Source organism: Sphaerodactylus townsendi, linkage group LG04, assembly GCF_021028975.2.
Source record: "Sphaerodactylus townsendi isolate TG3544 linkage group LG04, MPM_Stown_v2.3, whole genome shotgun sequence".
NCBI classification, from domain to species: Eukaryota; Metazoa; Chordata; class Lepidosauria; order Squamata; family Sphaerodactylidae; genus Sphaerodactylus; species Sphaerodactylus townsendi.
In genome coordinates this window covers 45116472-45132000 of record NC_059428.1, presented here as the reverse complement: position 1 = coordinate 45132000, position 15529 = coordinate 45116472, and the positions used below count along the sequence as shown (strand labels likewise).

Genomic DNA, 15529 nt, shown 5'->3' with positions numbered 1-15529 from the left:
CTTCTGTTATGTAAGACTGAAGGAGAGAAGAGGGTGGAGATCTGCAGTCAGATCTCCTACTTTTTAAAATTCCTGTTAACAGTGGTTGAGGTGTGGACACTTATATGGGGACTATATTGCTGGGAATGGGAAGTAATCCTTTCTTTGGAATGCTAAAATGAAGTAACTCATACACACTCAAGAAAAATATATGGTACTCATCATAAGAACCTGTATTTAAAACCTGTATTTAAAAAGTTGCATCTGGCCTTAATGAGGAAAAAAAACAACCCTGAACAAATATATGTAAATAGTGCATTTTATGTAATGTGTTCAATATGCGAAACTTGGTTTTCTGTTTTCAAGTATTTTCATGCAGACATAAGGAGGCTTTTTGTTTAGGGAGGGCATAGCGCAACAGTTAAGATGAAAGCCGAGGTAATGATGACCCATAGCATCACCCTATCATAGCTACTGTCATTGGCTTTTGATTGTCTCCCAAAAAATCCCTTGAAATTTGAAGGTTATCCCCTTGCATCTGTACTTTGCTGTTCCTATGGTCTACTGTGCTATTGAATGTAGGACTGGGCTGCACATTTCATAGTTTGTGTTGGAACAAAGAGATGTGCACATAAACATGCATATTGTACTTTTTAGGGGGCTCTTGAGCATGAAGAAAGCAAGTCATTACGTTTTCAGCTGGAACTTTCTCAAATTAAAGCGGACTTTGAAAGAAAATTGGCAGAAAAAGAGGAGGAAATGGAAAACTTCAGGTATGGTATGCTCACTAGGTGGCTAATAGAATTGATTTCTAAAAGAACTACTTATGTAGTAGGAAAGAGAGTGCAACTAACAGAAGGTGAGATTTCTAGATTTGACCTTGTTTTTTTAACAGCTAGACACACCAGATCTGTCTCTTACACCTCACTACAATTTCTCATGCTAGTTCTGCCAGTAACACATTATGTAGAGGAGAGCAATTTACTTCTGCTTGCGTATCTGTTTTGCCATCTGCACACACTGTCTTAATTTGTAAGAATGTTGTTAGGACTGTTTGATAATTACTGTCTGCACAATATGTTGACAAAAGATACACTAATAAACAAGACACAGTAAACAACAGAAAATGGAAATCTGACTTAAGAGTGTTCTCGGGAACAGATAAAAAATGAAGTGATGCTGCTGTAAGATTAATATCAGAAGTAAAAATCATAGAATGACATTCTTGAAATATAAATGAAGAAAAGTGGTGAATTTATATATTTGCTCTTGAAAATGCAATTGTGATAAAATTGCCCTTTTTGATAACAAAAAAATGCATGGTTGAAAATTAAGAGGAAGGAACCCAGTACCGTATTATCTATATATAATTACTGCAAAATCAGGAGAAACCAGCAACGTGCCATAGACACATTGCAGTCCACTCTGGATTCTGAAGCTAAGAGTAGGAATGAGGCAATTCGGCTAAAGAAGAAGATGGAAGGAGACCTGAACGAGATGGAAATCCAACTGAGCCATGCCAACCGGCATGCTTCTGAGGCATCAAAGACCACACGGATCCTTCAGGCACAAATAAAGGTACTCTTTGAACAATACTAATGAGAGCTGTTCATCAACCAGAACTACCACCATCCTCCATAGATACACTGGCCACATTAATGAAACATGGAGTTACTAACCCTGCCTTTCTCTCATAATGCTAATAAGGAAGCTTGGAAGCTTCCCATGCAAAGTAGAATCAGAAGGAAGGAAGTGTGCTTAACTCTTCCATTTACTGATTATCTTCAGCAAAACTCTCTATGTATTTAAATTTAAAGACCATCCCCAGCCAAACTCTTAAACAAGAAATGAATCCAACTGGGGAAAAGTCAACTTCAGTGGAGTATTAGTTGGTGAGAATTCTCTACTCCCTGTGTTTCCCAAAACATCTGCTAACGAGGGATTAAGATTACTCCTTGGCATTGGGCCTTTCCCCGCTTACCGTAAGCCCCGCGCTACTTGAGGAGAGTAGCGCGGGGTTCCTCCTCCCTCCCCACGGCAGGGGCAGCCACCACGCAGCATGAAGTCAGCTTCCCGACAGCTGCGCTGTCACGCCTGCTTGGGAGTGGCAGCTGCATCCCAGAGGCAGCTCTTCCTAACGAGGCATGCCTTTTGACGCACTCCTTCTGCAACAGAGCCCGGCCGGGGTTGTCAGAGGGACACTCTGGCTGCTTGGGATGCCAACGCCATGAGAGCGAAGCGTGGCATAGGGGGGATGGAAGGGAGTGGGGAAAGGCCCATTGTTGGAGGCCCCCAGTTCTGGTAATAGCCCCAACTGAGACTGTCTTGGAAAGCCTCAACTTACTATATAGTTGTGTTTGTTTCCCAGTATTTATGCCCAGTTGCCATTAGGCATGCTGCTGTTCCTTTTCAACATACTACTGTTTGGGTTCCCCCCCCCCCACCCCAAGGATTTGCAAGTGCAGCTAGATGATACTACACACCTGAATGAAGACCTAAAAGAGCAGTTGGCAGTCTCTGACCGAAGGAACAGCCTTCTCCAGTCTGAACTGGATGAGCTGAGGGCTCTGCTGGACCAGACAGAGCGTGGCCGTAAATTGGCAGAACAAGAGCTGCTGGAAGCCACTGAACGTGTGAATCTTCTCCATACCCAGGTCAGATTGTGTATGAATTCTGCAGGCCTTTCCCCCTCCCCCCTTGATCCCTCTGTGTAGCAAAAACTGTACATTGTATAGCAATAACTAATGATAATGGTGTTTTTTGGGACAAAATATAACCTCATTAGCACGTATACACAAAGGTTGTTAATTCCAAAATGGTAGAAGAAATTACAATGTATGATATGGTGAATGTCCGCAGTGCCTCTACATAATTGTTCTTAGAACACTATAGTGCCCTCTACCACCTCAGAATTATCTGCTTAAGAAAATATTTTTCCTGTGAGTATTATGACTCCTGCTTTGTGCTGTTTCAATTCAATCTCTGCCTATTGGTTTCCTTCCTTATTGCACGCATTCTGCTAAAAAAAAACTTTAAAGAATTATCCACATCACAAGACATTTTACAGTGTTCACTGGGATGTTCCTATGCAACTCTTTTAAAATTGGTCTTCCCTATCCATGGCTATAATTTGTGACTATAATTAATAAAGCCTTTCCTTATTGCTAACATTTGTTTTCCTGTCCAAGTTCAAATAGAATGATAGCTACTGCTGCCTCTGTGCGCTTTCCATAGAAGAGAAAGTCAAGTAGATTATTAAACATTTCAAATATCTCAGTACAGAAATTATTTACCTTATTGTTTTAATTAGTTCAAGTAAAGGGTCAGTCAAGCAGCAAATTAGATATTTCTTCAGTTAGTTGAGTCTTCCCTTTTGAAATACCCATTCAGCCACAGCAATTGTCGCTCATTTCTCCTGGCAGCTCTTGCATGATGGCTTACCACCCCCACTCCGAAAAGATGTGGAGAGCCCTTGTGCTGTCCACCTTCCATAAAAAATGTAAAACAATACTTCTGAGGTGGGCATTTTGCAGTTCTGTCCATCGAGTCCATCAGTTGGTTTTGAAGAAAAGTTGTACGGTGATTTTGGTGGAGTGTGTCTTTTAATCATTTCTTGCCCACAAGTCAGAGTTTTTGTGAGTCGCCATATTTGGTTGGAAAGGTAGCCTATATTTAAGTAAACAGGGTGTATCCATTCAATGAGAATGTATTATTATTTTCATGGGAAAGAACTAAGTGTGATTCCCTGCCACGTATATAAATAAGCTGACTTACTGGTGCTTAACTCTGGCAGAATTATGCCTTTGGTTATTTTCTTCACAGATTGGTATAAAATTATCTTCACAGGCTTGACGAGGTGCTTGATTGTACCACATAGTGGGCTGCACAGAGAGCTTGTATGTATTTTATTTTGATGAGGGAAGTTTCAAATTGTCTTTTTCTGTGAATTCTTTATAGTGGCATAAAACATACCCCATTTTATCTGAGAAGAGATTCTTTTCTATCACCTAATAATGGGGATCTTTTAGTCCAAATAATGAGGAATTCTCAGCCCATGACTGCAAAACAAGCTACATCTTTAGCTCCCCAGTGAATTAATTTCACTTGCAATTTTTTCTTGTCTAAGGACTCAAGACCAGTGCTTTTGTACGGAGGATTTTGCTTTGAATCAGGATGTTGGTCTCATTGAACTTCTGCAGGGCCATCCTAAGCAGAGTTACATGTTTCTGAGAGTTACACCTTGCTAAGCCTATTGGCTTAAATGGATTCAGGGTATAAATCTTTTGAGGATGGCACTGTTGGTCTCTTCCAGCCCTCTGATTTGTTGGTTAATTGCACACACTCACTTGTGCTGCCTGGTATAATGTACAAATAAGCTTCTTAGGTTTTAAGCCATTGTTGTATTTTGTCAGAGCAGTGCTGAATGATCTTGTGTGCTGAACTTGTGTGCTTTTTCCTTTCAAAATTAAGAACACAAGCCTGATCAATCAGAAGAAGAAGCTGGAAACTGATCTCACTCAGATGCAAAGTGAAGTAGAAGAAGCTATACAGGAGTGCAGGAATGCTGAAGAAAAGGCCAAGAAAGCAATCACTGATGTATGTAGACTATTCCTTCTTTTTCTGCAGGTTCACATTGCTTTGTTCCTAGTTTGCTGGTCTTCTGCCTATCCGCTGCATCTTTGTACATAGGCACATCAGGGGTTATCAAGGCTTCTGTATGTAGATGTACTAATAATTGTTTCTCTTTTTTCAAGGATAATTCATTTAACATATTTGTCAACATACAGAAGGATATTTGAACTTTTGTGAGATCAAGTGACATCAGAAGTCTACAATTTTGTTTCCCCTAACTCTTATTTCATATGTGAAATCTGATGAAAATCTCTAAAACAACAGTAATTGTCTGCCTCCCACATTCTAGAGTTTCTAGTTTTGCCTGTTACCAACTGTAGTAATAATTACAAATGTGCCCTGTATTGGTTTCCTACATACAAAGAAACTAGAATGTAGATATTCTAAACAGTAAAGCTCTACGGAATCGAATGTTGTGATGATGAACCCTCGACTAATGAGGGAGCAGGACTCATATTGGTCGGAGTTGATTGCCCCGACATTCGATTCCCCACCCACCTCCGCAAACAGCCAGGCCGGTCATTTTGTCTCTGCCCTGGAAGGGATAGCTTTGCTGCAGATGGTATCTTAATAAACAACTGATTTTTTTAATACTTCCATTTCTCTCCTCAAACTTTCTTATTTGGCTTCTGAGTCTTTGAGAACATAGACTGTTACCCAATAGACGTAACAGTAGAAAGTTGCCCAGTTGTTGTTTCTGGGCCTAAACCTAATGATTCCTCCTTCAAATGCCAAAATAGTCATTGAAAGGACCCCCCCACACTGCTTTTTACTGTCAGAAATCAAGACTTGAAGTCTGGCAGTGCTGTTGTGGTTGCATACAAACAGCCACCAAGAACATACATTTCTTAAAGCTATGGGTGCTACTTTTATTATTTGGAGGGTTACCCTTCTCATTTTATTTACAGTGTTTATTTTTTTGGATTTCAGATTTTTCTGCAATCCTTGGGTGATGTTCAGATTTGTAGTAAGATCTATTTTGTCTATTCATGGCTAGCATCACAGGTACCCACAGGTTGGGCTATTTTGGAGACTCAGAAATATTGCTGTCTGTAACAAACCAATGCCAAATGAACAAAATATCCATTGTGGCACATAACTCTTTAAAGCACTGTTTAAGTAAAACTGTACATCATATCCTTACTTATTCTTCTTGAGTATTCTTCAGAATTTCATAGTTGTGATAAAGACTTACACCAATGGGGTTTCTGTTTCTTTTATTATATCACCATCTCCCCTGCCTTCCTAAGATCTTTTATCTTATTCTAGGCATCAATGATGGCTGAGGAACTTAAAAAAGAGCAAGACACCAGTGCTCACTTGGAACGAATGAAAAAGAACATGGAGCAGACTATTAAAGATCTGCAAAAAAGGCTTGATGAGGCAGAGCAGATTGCTCTAAAGGGAGGCAAGAAGCAAATTCAAAAGTTGGAATCCAGGGTAAATTTCTTCATTACAGGCAATTGTGTTGATGTCACATTACCCTCACCTCCACCACCCAACACACAGAAAATACACAGACCAGGGGTCATAGAATTTCATACATGCAGTGATAGACTACAAGAAAGAAAGAAAGAAAGAAAGAAAGAAAGAAAGAAAGAAAGAAAGAAAGAAAGAAAGAAAGAAAGAAAGAAAGAAAGAAAGAAAGAAAGAAAGAATAGCTTTAGTTCCTGCACCAGATGCAGTACACTTTAGGAAATTCTTACTTGCTCATTTTAAGGTCATAATGGAAGATCAATCCTTGATGGAATAGTTATATTTTAATGCACAAGAAATAGAAAAAGAATAAGTGTGCAAATGTGTACCCTAAAACCTTTAGAATATATTTTTGAAGCACATTCCAAAGACTTATTCGTAACACTGAATGTTTCAATTATTCCTGTGAAGCAGCAGTACTATGCAGATGATGCTCCCAGTAGAACTTATAAATTCTGTGTTCTGGTGCAGATACGTGAAATGGAAAATGAACTAGAGGCAGAAGTCCGTCGTAATACAGAATCTCAAAAAGGAGTCCGTAAATATGAGAGGCGTATCAAAGAGTTGACTTACCAGGTAATAATAACAATTGACAGCAATTAATATTAGAAGTTAAAGACCTGAAATGCTAGGTCTGTCCATGATGTAAAAAACATTAGCAAAGATTTTGTATGATTTTGATAGCAGCTAACAATATTAGCTGCTAACAAAATCTTTGCTAATGTTTTTTATGTAGGGTGGTGAGAACCACAAAGGATTGCGAAGAGCTCCAAGCGGACCTTGATAAATTAGGTGAGTGGGCTCAGAAATGGCAAATGCAGTTCAATGTAGCAAAATGTAAAAGGATGCACATAGGGGCAAAAAATCCAAACTTCACATACACGCTACAGGGGTCAGTGCTATCAGTCACAGACCAGGAAAGGGATTTAGGCGTCTTAGTTGATAGTTCCATGGGAATGTCAACTCAATGCAACCGCAACCTTCAATAAAAAAGGCAAACTCTATGCTGGGGATCATTAGAAAAGGAATTGATAATAAAACTGCAAAGATTGTCATGCCCTTATATATAAAGCAGTGAAAATTAAGCGATAGCATCTGGATTGGGGAGTACTGTGTCCAAGTTCTGAATTCGAAGCACATCTCAAAAAAAGCGATATTGAGGAGATAGAAAAAGTGCAGAGAAAGGGGCAACAAGGATGATTGAGGGACTGGAGCACCTTCTCCTATGCGCAGTTATACGCAGCTGCAGCGTTTGGGACTCTTTAGTTTTGGAGAGGAGGTACGCTGAGAGGGGATATGATTGAAGTCTACAAAATTATGCATGGGGTAGAAAATGGTGACAGAGAAAAATTTTTCTCTCTTTCTCACAATCACCAGAACCAGGGGCATTCATTGAAAATGCTGGGAAGAATTACGAGACTAATGCGAACACAGGAAACACTTCTTCACTAAGCGTGTGATTGGTGTTTGGAATATGCTGCCACAGGAGGTGGTGATGGCCACTAACCTGGATAGCTTTAAAAGGGGCTTGGACAGATTTATGGAGGAGAAGTCGATTTATGGCTACCAATCTTGATCCTCCTTGATCTGAGATTGCAAATGCCTTAACAGACCAGGTGATTGGGAGCAACAGCCGCAGAAGGCCATTGCGTTCACATCCTGCCTGTGAGCTCCCAAAGGCACCTGGTGGGCCACTGCGAGTAGCAGAGAGCTGGACTAAATGGACTTTGGTCTGATCCAGCTGGCTTGTTCAAAAAAAAATATGCTGGCAGATGTAACCATTGATCTTTGCACTGAGGCATGGGAGAAAGAGGAATGGTTGTTCTGTCTTAATTGCACATGCCAATCTCTCTCCCCACCCCCTTCTTAGTTCCCAAGTCCTTCAGTGTGAATGGAAGGGGGGAAATGAGAGCAAAGGTTGTCAACTGAGGTCTGTCCCTAAGAGGGGAGATTTGGTCCAGAGACTGCTAGCTATTGATTTGTCTACATTACAGTCATTTCCTTGAACTACTCATATTTTCATTCAATTATGAAAAGACCGGCTGCAGTTATGAACAGTTCATTTGACCAATCTGAGTTAGTAGCCATATTGAAAGTGCATGAAAAACTGTTCCTGTCTGTCATTACATTTTTCAAGAGTGATAAACAAAAAGAATGCAGAGAGCTTACAGAGCCAGCATGAGAGAGAATATCTCATAAGACAAAGCCTGCTTAGAGGACGTCACCTTTCCTTTCTTGGTAGTTTTGAAGTCTGTGAATTGAATCTCATAGTAGTTCTGCTAATAGGATGGGGATATTGATCCTGCAGAAGGATAGATTTGCTGTAGGATCCAATGTATTTAATCATGGTGATTAAAGAATGGTAGAAAGTTTGTCGTCCTAACTCATTCCACTAAGAATGTTTATGGGAGAAATAGGAATTTTCAACAGCATTGCTGATCTACAAGAAACAAGGAGAGGGGGCAATGTTGCAGTAGCATCTTCTCAGTACCAACAGCATTCATTCTTCTTCTTGCATCTATAGTCTTTCAGCTTAAATATGTTTTTTTAATATAATTTATCCTCATTAGAACCCTGGGAGGTAGGTTTGATAGAAAGGAAGTGGCACACAGGAAGCCACTCAGTATACTTTGTGGTTGAGTATGAATTTGAAGCTAGATTTTCCACATCTTAACCAGAGGTGGGATCCAACCAGTTACTAATTTTTTCTGAGTGCCGAGAAGGGGTTACTAAAGCAACCTCCCTGCCCAATAGGGACTGGAGGTGCGTGTGTGCGGTGGCGCCACTGTTTGAATCCCACCACCATCAGAACCTGTTATTAAAATTTTTGGATCCCACCACTGATCTTAACCCAGGAACTATCCAATGCATAACTTCAACCCTGACTTAGCTGAATAACTTGCAATTGTTGTTGAGAGACAGTGTGGTACCGAGAACAGAGTGTTGAACTTGGGTGCAAGTCAGTTCAGTTGCTGCCCAGCAAGGGCAGGAGAGAGTCCCTGGCTTCTGCCCTAGTAAGGGCGGATGGGGGGCCTCCCAGCCAAGCCCCTTGAGGGCAGGCATCACATTGCCAGCACTGCGACGTCATCCAGGGGAGGCCAGTCAGGACCTATAAAAGGCCAGGCCGGCCTTTATGTCGGCCATGTGCTATGGCCAGCCAGCGACTTGCCCACCTACCTCTCCCTTTGTGCTTTGGTGATGTGTTAATGCATGCTTCTTTGTCATAGCCATTTGGTGGTTTGATGCATGGGAATTGATCTGAGGGGGCCGGGGGAGGGGAGCTAGGGAGCATCCCCCCCTCATTTTGGTATGGAATGCTACAGCAAGAGGCCAACTGCCTAGCTGAGCATCACAGCAAAGCTCCAGTAAGAGACTGACTGCCCACTGGAGCTCTGTAGCAGAAATCAGATCAAAATCCCATGCTGCGCCTCACGTTTTTTACTGCACAATAAACGGTTGTCTATGGCCAAATAATTTACCCCAGCTAGGAGTGTGGTGTGGTTATTGGATCAAGGGGCTCCGAGAAGGAGTGGTCCCATCCTCGGGCGGCAACTGATAACCTGTGAAGTTTCCTGGGTAGTTTTGGGTGTGCATTTATCTCAAACAGTGGCAGTAGAATAAAATGGAATGTTTCCATGTAGGCCATTCTGAACTCCTTGGAGGAAGATCAGAAAAAAAAGAGAACTCATGTAATTATTTCTCTGTTTTTACTCCAAAGGCAGAGGAAGACAAGAAAAACTTGACAAGGATGCAAGAACTGATCGATAAACTTCAGCTGAAAGTGAAAAGTTATAAACACCAAGCAGAAGAAGCTGTAAGTGCCGTAGGTTTGTGCCGTATAATGCGTGGACATTGTCATAACTGATAATAAGTGATATTTTCCCCTTCTCTGTTTGAGACAAAATAACCAAGAGACAGCACCCTCATTAGGGAAGAAAGGTAGTCCATGGAGGTCCTTGTTCAGAAAGGGCACGTCCTTTTTGAATTATTAGCACTTGAATTACAATCACGTTTCTTTTTCTGAGAATACATTTTCTATATTTTACAATAATGAAATAGTTTGTGCTGAATGTAATAGCAGTTGGATCCTGTGGCACAAGGGCAGAGTAGGAAGTCTGGAAATCTGGAAATCTATCCAGCCATAAAAGTACCTCTTCGACTAGCTGTACTTAGCTGTCTAATTAGCCCAGGATTCTGAAAAGCTCAGCAGTGTATCTTTCCTTTTGAAGATGAACTTGTGTGACTTTTAAAAGTACAGAGGCAAACATGAAAATACATGGAAAATACTTACTAAATGGTCTGTGCTGTCTCTCCCCATGACCCCAGTGCTACAAGGTATATCCACTCCTACAGGAATGATCTATTCATTTTTTCCCCTACCAGTAATACATGAATTTCCAAAAAGGAATCTAATTTGACAAAATCAGAATAAATTTGGTACAGTAATATAGTTTTTTCTGGTTTTCGTTAATGATTTTATTGCAGAATGAAGCCTTTGTAATTTTTAAATTTCAGAATTATTTAATGTTTTAACCTCCCCCCACAAATTGATGACATGAGATACAATCCACTATCTAAATACATTTTTTCATGCAGAATGATATTGATTCAGAATCCTTTGTCTTAGTAAGACAAATGAAACTCTTCTGTCTTAAAACCTTTCACTCTGTATTCTCTTCTTTCCTCAGTGAATGTAATAGATTGATCTTCTGACTAAATTAATTAAAGGGAAGAAATGAAGTACTATGCTTACCGAACGTCTAACATACCTGGAGATCCAAAGTATAGGCATGTGGTTGCACAGCTTGAGATATTCTGCTTAGAACCAGTGTTGTCAAAAACTAAAATAAGACTTCTCAGGGCTGTGTAATTGGTTGAAACATGATCTGCCTCATGTCCCCTTTTTGAATTCAAATTCTGATATCTCTTGATTAGTTCATAAAGTAGATGATGGGCCAGTCTTATGCCCTGATCCAGTTTGTGTTTTCCTAGAACAGTGTTGCTCGAACAAATGGAGAAATTACTAATTGGAGAAGGGTTGGGGTAGGGTTGCTAACTCTGGTTTGGGAAATTCTTGGAAATTTGGGGCAGGCTGGAGGAGGGAGATCAGCAGGGATGTGATGCCATAAAGCCAACCTAAGAACATAAGAAGAACATAAGAACAACCTCTGACACTTCCATTTTCTCCAGGGAACCTAATCTCTGTGGTCAGGAGATTAATCATGATTTTAGAAGAGCTTCAGGCCCTGCCTTAGGTAGATTACCTTGTTGGGAGGTTGAGGTATTTTTGTACTTCACTGGGTTCTCTCCCTTAAATTCTGAATATTGACCATGCTATTGTTCCATAGAGATTTTCCACTCTTCTTATCCCCTTATATGCCTGTCTGTTGTTGTTCTTTTGAAAGACACCATAAAATTTGAGAATCCTGTTCTTGAACATTTACTGTTTCTTTTGCACACAAACTTTTTTGCTTATCAGTTAAACACTAAGAATTCCATATAGGGATTGCTTAAAAACATTGTGCCTCCCTAATCTTGCTCCATCCTTGTCATTCTAGCTGTATCCCACTAAGAACCAGGCAGCAGGGAATGGGTGCAAGGTTGTGTGCATCCTCTTACGCAAGCCATAATGGGTCACACAGGCTTCACTAGCAGTCCTCATCAGCCAGGCAGTGGTATAGGGGGTATGCATGGGTTGCTGCTCCAAGTGGCCACTTAGTAAGTGTCAGACCCAACAGTGCTCTAAAACTCTCAGTCTACTAACAGAGGAAATCCTCTATTCACTAACAGAGGAAATCTTTTAAATGAAACTTATTTTCAGAGCACAGGTGGAATGTAAATTTCAGGAGGCTGAAATAAATACTTGTTTACTGATACATGTTTGACGTAGCCCTGTCCTTTTTCCAACTTATGCAAGACCATTTTTAGCCATATCTCTAGAATCAAAGTGTTTTAATGTACATTTTTCCTGATAGGAATCGCAAGCCAACCAGTACCTTGCAAAGTACCGAAAGCAGCAGCATGAATTGGGTGATGCTGAAGAACGAGCTGAAATAGCGGAATCTCAGGTCAATAAACTCAGGAGCAAGTCCAGAGATATTGGCATGAAAAAGGTATGTTAGAATATCTGCTAGAACTTATAAGGCAAGTCATACCTCTCTTAGGACCGGTTTATGTGTCTGGAACAGTCTTTCCTTTTTTTCTCTGCCCAGCCCCTTTGGAGGAAGGAACAGAGATCTGGTCAGATGAATTGCAAGTGACCAAAAAATAGCAGAAACCTGCTAGCGACCCATCCTTTCCTCTCTTGCAGAGCTCATACAAGGAGATGAACACGTGCCAGAATCATTGGCTATCACTTGCTGTGGAGAGGAAACTTGCATTCTGTTATCACAGTTAACCATGGTTTTCTAAACTATTGTTAATTGTGACATCTGAATGTTGACCTTCCAACAAATCATGGACAGTTCAGGAGAACTAAACTGGGGCTGTTTATTTCAGATTGTCTGTTGTTTATCAATCACAGTGTGTAGTAACTGTGGTTTGTCATTGCAACTGAATTTGGAAATCCCACTTTGGTCAATAACAGCACCTATGCAGAGATGGAGTCTATAGTGGGCAATGCGGAGCAGGTGAAACACCCACTCTGTCCAGTGGCATCCAGCTGTCATTGACACTTCCTGATCAACATCCTTTACCTTTGTCTGACCCCCTCCAGTCATTCTCTTTACACCCATTTCCCCACTTAGTATTGACTCAGAAAGCATTAGTGTAAGGCTCAAGCCTTAGGGCAAGTGTAAAGGAGAACAGTGTATCAACTTAGACTGTGTAGATTATTGCCCCAAACCATTCTGTACACCTAGATTCCACGCAGGCAGGTGATGTTTTCAGCATATGAAGATCACCTATTTCCCCTTCCCCTCTTCTGTTATCTATTGAGTGCAAGGACGTAGTTAAAGAAGGGGGAATTCTTGGGTTCAAACCCCCCATTACATGTCCGAAGCGCCACCCCCGTTTGTGGTTTTTTTTGTATTTTTAAGTGGTTTTTGGTCTGCAGGAGGCATGGTTTTTAGGCTAGCAGCACCAAAATTTCATGGATTTGTTGGGAGACTCTACTGATGATACCATCCAGGTTTGGTGAGGTTTGGTTCAGGGGGTCCAAAGTTATGGACTCCCAAAGGGGGTGCCCCATCCCCCATTGTTTCCAATGGGAGCTAGTAGAAGATGGGGGCTATACCTTTGAGGGTCCATAACTTATTAAGGACACTAAAATTCTTAAAATTTTTAAAATTATAATGATAATATTTTGATTATTATTGATTTTATGTGTATCTGAGCTGCCCTGAGCCTGACTACAGTGAGCTACAAACAAACCAATGAACAAACAAACCAATAGGAACATCTTTCACAGGATCCAAAATTTCTGTCAAGGCTTCTGGGCCTTGGTTGCAAATAAAGTACATAGACTGTGTGAATCTATTCCATACTGCAGTGCCAAGTGCTTCAGTGTATTATTTTAGTCTAGGGCAAACTAATTAGAGGGTGCCCACAACATATTAATCATCTAAGTTATATATTTTTACACTTGTAATGATGCCTTAGGAGCTACTGTAATTAATATAAATATTAGTTTGCAAAGGTGCAGTCCTAGGATTATTAAAATCAATGTGTAGTTTGACAATGGACTTTGTTAGAATTTGGATTACCCCCTTCCCCCAACCAGCTATAACTGGCAGTTATAACTTTGGCATTGGTTCATGTTAGTTATTTTGGCAGTCATAGCTCATATTTTCTGGTTCTTTCAGCATAATTTTCTCTAATTATGGGTATTGAGAAACACCTTATTCACTAATGCGTGCGATGAAAGCTCCCACCACACTGTGAAGGCTATGGAGGAGGTCTGTACTGGCACATTGCATACTCATGTGATGCTGTTGTCATGGCCACCATTCTGGGGCTCAACAGGGGAACACCAGACTAGAAAGCATGAATGCTTACCACCTAAGTGAAGAAGTAGAGCTTCAGCTTTATAGGAAGTTTATAAAAGACATATATTTGTGACCATTTCTGCAGTAGATGGAGAATATGCCCACATCTCTTGATGATTTCTGTGACAAGCATTTTTCATAGTCTGGAAGAAAACCACTATTTGACTAAGGGCAAAATCACAATTTATGAAGATTCTTGTTTTAGGACTTCTAAAAAGCAAGATGTAAGCCATTGTGCCAATTCCAGTTGAGGAGGACTTTTTAAGCATTTTCATTCACACCATTTTGCTGCAGAAAGTTGTGCTTCCCAACTGCATCCCTAATAATATGTTATTTTCACACACAAACACACACACGCACTGAAACAGGTAAATTGGAATATTAGTGACAGTTCTTGAATGCTGAAGCACCAAGCTTAGGAAGCCAAGTGAGCTCTCTTTGTGAAGGAGTGTATTGTCATACACAGAGGCTACAGTGGGAGAATCAGAAGAGGAAACAGGAACAGGAGTGGGAAATAGAAATTGTGCCTGCCTGTTTATTTACTTGCTTCTCAGGTGGATTTTGTAATTGGCTACCTAGACTCAAGTTCCTTGGAGTTCAGGAAGTCTTAATTTCCCAGTGATGTGTGTAGAATTGCCATCTCCAAAAGCCATGCTGCGTTTTCTATTGTGCCTAAACTCTGTTGACACCTTTTATAATATCTTTCAGGTTCGTGATGAGGAGTAAAAATATTATGCCTGATAAAGGACAGAATGGTGATGACACAATCTATTACTTTAGTCCAAAGCTGAGGCAGAAGAAAAACAGAAATCTTAAATAAATATCAAACTTAAATTAACTGCTGTCCTTACTGTTTGCCTTTTCTATTCTGTTTTTTCAAGATTTGGGATTAAAATGGCAGGAAAACAGTGTCTGCGATGGCCATTATATTATATTAAGTTCCCTGTTCATTTAGGATGTGGGAGATAATGGACACATTCCACTGGGAACATTTTTTTTCTGCAATGCTCATTGAAATGAATTACACTGTTCAACAGCTGTGTTTCCTTTGCACTGGGCTTGTGTGGTCCAAGCCTAAGCCATTTCTGCTGACATATGAGTCAAATAACCCACTATGAATGGGGGATCTGGAAGGGTCATCTAGTTTAAAGTCAGGGTGATTAACCAGAAACCGTTCACAATATACCAAAGGTTCAGTTCTAAGTTTCTGGGGCTCATAATGTTCATAATGAAGCTTATATATTTATGTACATCATTTATACCCCACCTTTATCAAACAATGAAGACCTGCAGGCAAAGGACCTTACCCCAGAAGACACTCAAAATCGTGACCTTTGGAAGAGACAGTTACAAAACTGACCCTGCACATGCAGGAAACCAGTTCGGAAAGAAGAGATTTATATCCTGTCTTTCTCCTTAGCGGGAACCAAAGAAGCTTACTTGGGTATCCTCTTTTC

At 40.5% G+C, this 15529-nt stretch overlaps 1 protein-coding gene across 1 annotated transcript in view; it reads left to right on the top strand.

The window, feature by feature from the left end:
* The window catches only part of MYH15 (myosin heavy chain 15), a 117531-nt gene extending 102621 nt beyond the window's left edge, over window positions 1-14910 (top strand). Inside the window, exons 35-43 of the mRNA XM_048493758.1 lie at window positions 637-752; window positions 1365-1557; window positions 2430-2633; window positions 4450-4575; window positions 5881-6051; window positions 6559-6663; window positions 9806-9901; window positions 12063-12200; window positions 14781-14910. Coding sequence (XP_048349715.1) covers window positions 637-752; window positions 1365-1557; window positions 2430-2633; window positions 4450-4575; window positions 5881-6051; window positions 6559-6663; window positions 9806-9901; window positions 12063-12200; window positions 14781-14798 — 1167 coding nt within the window. The 3' untranslated portion in view covers window positions 14799-14910. The remainder of the gene's footprint in view (window positions 1-636; window positions 753-1364; window positions 1558-2429; window positions 2634-4449; window positions 4576-5880; window positions 6052-6558; window positions 6664-9805; window positions 9902-12062; window positions 12201-14780) is intronic.
* The last annotated feature ends 619 nt before the right edge of the window (window positions 14911-15529 follow it).